The sequence below is a fragment of the Schistosoma haematobium genome, chromosome 1, assembly GCF_000699445.3.
Source record: "Schistosoma haematobium chromosome 1, whole genome shotgun sequence".
In the NCBI taxonomy this organism is placed as follows: domain Eukaryota; kingdom Metazoa; phylum Platyhelminthes; class Trematoda; order Strigeidida; family Schistosomatidae; genus Schistosoma; species Schistosoma haematobium.
This window is the reverse complement of record NC_067196.1, coordinates 91,591,515-91,597,627: the sequence shown is the minus strand read 5'-3', so window position 1 is coordinate 91,597,627 and position 6,113 is coordinate 91,591,515. Positions and strand designations below refer to the sequence as shown.

Below are 6,113 nucleotides of genomic sequence, written 5' to 3'. Positions count from 1 at the left end.
ATCAATTGTTAATACAATTCAATCTAACCGTATTATTTTATATAGCTCAACATATCTCTTACAAATATCATCATATAAAAACAATAATCGTTTGTATAATCACAAAGGGTACACAATCTACATGAAAAACAATATTCAAGTGGATTTTCAAAGTATCATTACATATTCAATTATCTGAATAAAGGTCATTATATAATCATAAAAGAAACTGTATATAATCATATTCGTTTTTATACTATACATTAGTGAATAAGAACAATGAAAGTGTTTCTATTATTGAACATTATTACCATTGTTACTATTGCTCAACACTTAAATAGCCAATATGATGAGATATGGAAACAATGGAAACTAAAATATAATAAAACTTATTCCATAAATGATGAAATGAAAAGAAAAATCATCTTTATGAAATATGTGACAAAGATTCATCAACACAATCTACTTTATGATTTAGGTTTAAAAAGTTATACAATGGGTTTAAATCAATTTTGTGATATGGATTGGAATGAATTAAAAACAATCTTATTTCCTAATGGATTTATCAATCATCATCCTTTATGGAATGATAACAATGAAGAATTACCATTATTATCTCATAAATCATTACCATTAAAATGGGATTGGCGGGATTATGGTTTAGTGACATCAGTTAAAGATCAAGTTAGTTAATAATTAAATCATAATCAATTTTTAAAAGGGTATGTGTGGATCATGTTGGGCATTTTCAACAACTGGTGCAATTGAAGGTCAATTTATAAAAAAATATAAAAAATCAATAAGTTTATCTGAACAACAATTAATTGATTGTAGTTATTCATTTGGTAATCATGGTTGTCATGGTGGTACAATGGATCAATCATTTAATTATATAAAAAAATATCCAATTGAATCGGAAAAAAATTATCCATATCAAGGTGTAGTAAGTTTCTATGATGTTTAAAATATTAAAAAAAAAAATTATTGAATAGGAATCATCATGTCATTTTCATTTATCAAAAGGGATTATAAAAATAAAAAAATTTATTGATTTACCAACAAAAAATGAAAAAATTTTACAAAAAGCAGTTTATCACTATGGACCAATTTCAGTTGCTATAGATGCATCAATTGATTTTGTATTATATAAGTAAGTTATTATTTATGATATATGAAGTTATTTTATGAAATATATGAAATGTAGACATTAACACCGTTGGATGCCCGCTCAGTGGTCTGGTGGTTAAGTGCTCGAGCGCGAAGCTAGTAGGTCATGGATTCGAGTCCTGCGGAGGGCGGGTTCGTGGATGCGCACTGCTGAGGAGTCCCATACTAGGACGAAACGGCTGTCCAGTGTTTCCAGGTTTTCCATGGTGGTCTAGCTTCAATTGGCTCATGATTTCAACTTGTGAAATATGAAATGTAATTGAAGTACGATTAGTTACCATGTGATTTATTCATCAAGTTGGAATATAACTTACAAAAATCTTAGTATTATTACTTACTTACTTGCTTACTTACATCTGTTACTCCTGATGGAGCATAGGCCGCCAGCCAGCATTCTCCAATCCACTCTGTCCTGGGCTTTCTTTTCTAGTTCCATTTAATTCTTGTTCATTTTTCTCATGTCTATTTCCATTTCGTGGCTTAATGTGTTCTTTGGTCTTCCTCTCCTCCCCATTCGATCTTGAAGATTCCATATGAAGGCTTAGCTTGTGACTCAATTGAGTGCCTTCCTCAATGTGTGTCCTATTCACTTCCAGCACTTCTTCTTGATTTCTTCCTCCACTGGGATCTGACTTGTTTTCTCTCACAAAAGGTTTTTGTTCATAGTGTTTGGCCAACGGATCCGAAGTATTTTGTGTAGACAACTATTAATCAATACTTGTGTCTTCTGGATGATGGCTTCCGTGGTTCTCGAAGTTTCCGCCTCATGCAGTAGAACTGTCTGGACATTTTTATTGAAAATCCTGACCTTGGTATTGGGTGACAATTGTTTTGAGTTTCCGTATGGTAGAACCGTCTCGACGTTCGTATTGAAGATCCTGACTTTGATATTAATTGAGAAACAGTTGTTTTGAGTTCCTTATATTCTTCAATTGTAGGAATGCGGCCCTTGCTTTGCCAATCCTTGCCTTGATGAAAACTCTAGACACTGAATAGTTTTTTTTGTAAATAAAGGACAACTTCACTGTTGAAATTCAAAGACAACCGCTACCTTCCAACTTGAAACACATAGAATATATATATCAAGTAAACATATGGAAATAAGGGATAAAACCTTGAGAAATCAATTCTATTCAAGAAATGAGGTAAGACTATTATAAAACTCTAATAATACAATAAATAGACCTAGTTCATTCATATGTCAAAACTATAATTTGTAATCTTTTACATTTTAGGAGTGGAATATTTGAATCAAAATATTGTTCATCATCTTTACTCAATCATGCTGTATTAGTTGTTGGTTATGGTACAGAACATAATAAAGATTATTGGCTTATTAAAAATAGTTGGGGTGATAAATGGGGAATGAATGGATATATTAAATTAAGGAGGAATAAACATAATATGTGTGGTATTGCAACAAATGCCAGTTTCCCAATATTGTAATCTATGTATTACATGTTTATTTTAAATAAAAATAAACATTCATTATATTTTTGTTGTTGTTTAAATTGAAGTAGTTACAATGGTCAGTACAGGGTTGTGGAGATTATTAAGTTTGGATTGAGATCATGAACCGATTGATGTTAGACCACCATTAAAAAACCTGCAAACACTGTATGGCCATCTCATCCCATTGTGGGACTCCTCAGTAGTGCGTGTCCACGACCCTGCTCACGGGATTCGAACCCAGGGCCTTCAGTCTCGCGAGCCAACTCTTAATCTCTAGACCACTGAGCTGGCGTCCAACGGTGTTAATGTCTAACTTGAACCAACCCACGAAATTGCGCGACACTCTTCCACGTGATCACCAATGACTAGTTTCGTGAGGGAATTCTCGTAGTTCTAATGAGAAGCCGTGATTAGTAGAGCTAATCCGTGTCGAATAGAGACAGGTATCTACCTCAGTAAAATGGATGATGGTCGAGAAATCTTGTGGATTGGTTGAGGTTAGACATTAACACCGTTTGATGCCGACTTAGTGGTCTAGGTGTTAAGCGCTCAAGAGCGAGCGGGATCGTGGATGCACACTGCCGAGGAGCCCCACAATAGGACGAAACGGCCTTCCAGTGTTTTCAGGTCCTCAATGATTATCTAAAATCAATCGGTTCATGATCTCAATGAAAAAAATTTACAATGGGTTCATAGGATTTACTAAGTGAAGTTAACTGAAGTAAACATAAGGATGTGATGAAATTTCATTAGATTGGTCAATGCATTCTAAAATCATATCACATTCACATCCATTTTTAGTGATAACAACGATTACCACGATGCGCAATACTGACCAGTGTTGGGGATAGTTGGAAGAAAGTTAGGAGCGGCCAAACCAAAACGTGGCATCAATGTTTGAAGCCATTAACTTCTAGTCTGACCCATGTTGGTAGATGCAGACTACTTGGTTGGGGTCCGTGTGACTATCGTAACCAACAGAGGACATAGTTGAGAATCGATCTCAATGGCGTCGGCGTGTACACTTTCTGTCTTTCCTTAAACTAAGAGATTAAAATCACTTCATATCTTTCTTTCTACCAACTAATTCTTTCTCCCTGTACTATATCCTTATATTCAATCTCTCTTTTATATATTACCACCACTGAATTAACTACTTCTATAAATCCAGTGTTTATCATGTTTTGCTAATGAGGTGTGGCAACTTGGACCGATGCATATATGTGCCTACGTTGTAGCTGACTGATTGAATAGTTGATTCATATCAATTTCGAAAGTGACAATGAAGCGAATGTTTAATGAATCAGATTTAATGTTGTTCATAGTAGATTGATGTAGTTCTTACTGGAATAGTTCTAATTGTCTTTCTGAATTTAGAGTTCGACTTTGAGATGAATTTATGAGTGCATAAAGTGTTGAAGTCAATATCATTAAGGTAGAATAATCAGTGGAGAAGATTTGTAGCTTGGATGGATGATTTTGATGGAGTTTTGTTCTCTGAACTATGAACAAACAACATCGAGGTGTACAAGAGAAGCTGTGAACCACATGTGGAGACATACGAACGCTTCACTTCTATCTGAGGTTTATGCTGATAATGTTGTTCAGAAGAACAATGAAAGCTCCACGACTAAACCATCCAGTTCAGAGAACAAAACCCCATCAATATAACCATTAAAAAGGTTTTACAATTCAGAATAACTAGTTGACTATTCATGAATTATGTTGTTCAACCAATATTTACACATAGATCAAATGAAAGATGATCTAGTTAATTATAGTGTATAAGGTAAGCTACTAAAGAGAATAGTCCAAAATGAAAGTATTCAATGGATATGTGATGTATAGTTTGAAGAAATTTTAGAAAATATATCTAAAGTTTAACATATACAATATTCAATATAGTTGCTATGACTATAGTGTATAAATTTAGATTACATCATCTTGGATATTCATCAAATCATTGACAATAAAAGAAACAGTTGAAATAATCAAGAAAATAGAGCCTGGTTTAATCTCTATCCTTAAAAACAAAAACGATAACTTTATTCAACTGACTGTCTATACTGTGTGATAACTAGTTTCAAATCAACATCTCTTGGAAACTACTATTTTTTTTAAATGATTAATAGGAGAGATGGAATACAATTAGATGTCCCATGACAACTAATAATCAATAAGTAAACCTGAACTCTCTTTATTCCATTTAATCCATCACTTATTATTTGAATAACAACAAAACACAGTCAACTGTTCTAACCAGTTATCTTATCTGAGGTGGGATTGTGGATGTGCACTGCTGAAGAGTTCCATACGAGGATGAAACAGCCGACTAGTATTTCGAGGTTTTCATTGTGATTTGGCTTCAATTGAGTCATGAATTCAAATATTAAATTGTCTGAATATGCTGAACACTTAAATGGAACAGAAAAAGTAATACAACATATTTGATTCATATCACATACGAAAATTGTATGTTTTCTTCAAAAATTCACTGATCAAATACGATAAATAGTTGATGAAATGTGTTCTCACACCTCACATTCACTTACAAATACACACAATCTGTCATTGTTACACACCACAAATCTCTTACACACTAAACCAATTACCTACTTTAAACATTGTTATCGTTGATTGGCTAACACTTGATGTTTGATTCTATATTTTCTTGAAAAAGCTTGGAACAGAATACCAAGCAAAACATTGGATCTACTTCAAAGTCAATCACCGAGATTTTACAAATACATTCCTCCTCTTGAATGTTTCACATCAACTCAGCGCCCAACTACTATGAAACTATTCGATCAAACATAGACTCTGAGTGACATAGCTCAGAATTGATTACAATGGCGTCGGTGTATACAGTCTCTGTCTCCCCTTAAACTATGAGATTGAAATCCCTTCATGTCTTTCTCTCTACGTACTAAATCTTTCTTCCTGTACTATATAATTACATGCAATCTTTCTTTTATATATTACCACCACTGAATTAAAGGCGGCCAAACCAAAATGTGGCATCAGTGATTGAAGTCACTAACTTCTAGTCTGAGCCATGTTGGGAGATGAAGACTACTTGGTTGAGGTTCTCGTAAATATCAGAACCAATGGTTGGAGGTTGTGGGTGATATGGCTCAGAATCGATCACAGTGGCATCGGTGTATACAGTCTCTGTCTTTCCTTAAACTTCATATCTTTCTTTCTACGAACTAATTCTTTCTTCCTGTACTATGTCCTTATATGCAATCTTTCTTTTATATATTACTACAACTGAATTAACTGCTTCTATGAATTTGGTGTTTATCTTGTTGTGCTAATGAGGTATGGCAACTTGGACCGATGCATATATGTGCCTGGTCCTACGTTGTAGCTGACTGACTTAGACGAAAGTTCTTAATATGGAATTTGATGACTTTATATATAATGTTGAAGGAAACCGCTTGATTCAATAAACTTTCATACATGACATTATAACTTTTAAATGTTTCAAGTTTGACTATTCTATACTAATTGGT

The 6,113-nt window shown here is 33.7% G+C and overlaps 1 protein-coding gene across 3 annotated transcripts; it reads left to right on the top strand.

The window, feature by feature from the left end:
* Positions 1 to 236: 236 nt before the first annotated feature.
* On the top strand, positions 237 to 2,637 carry CAT1_3 (catalase A; the record flags this gene model as incomplete). Of its 3 annotated transcripts, XM_012943377.3 has the most annotated exons (4): positions 237 to 663; positions 701 to 922; positions 972 to 1,129; positions 2,382 to 2,592. In XM_012943377.3, the coding sequence occupies exons 1-4, from the start codon at positions 259 to 261 to the stop codon at positions 2,590 to 2,592; spliced, it is 996 nt and encodes a 331-aa protein (XP_012798831.2). In that variant the 5' UTR covers positions 237 to 258. The 3 variants fall into 3 exon arrangements, with proteins under 3 accessions (XP_012798831.2, XP_051075557.1, XP_051075556.1); XM_051210068.1 differs by lacking the exon at positions 701 to 922 and having other exon boundaries at positions 2,382 to 2,637; XM_051210067.1 differs by having other exon boundaries at positions 237 to 2,291; positions 2,382 to 2,637.
* Positions 2,638 to 6,113: the final 3,476 nt, after the last annotated feature.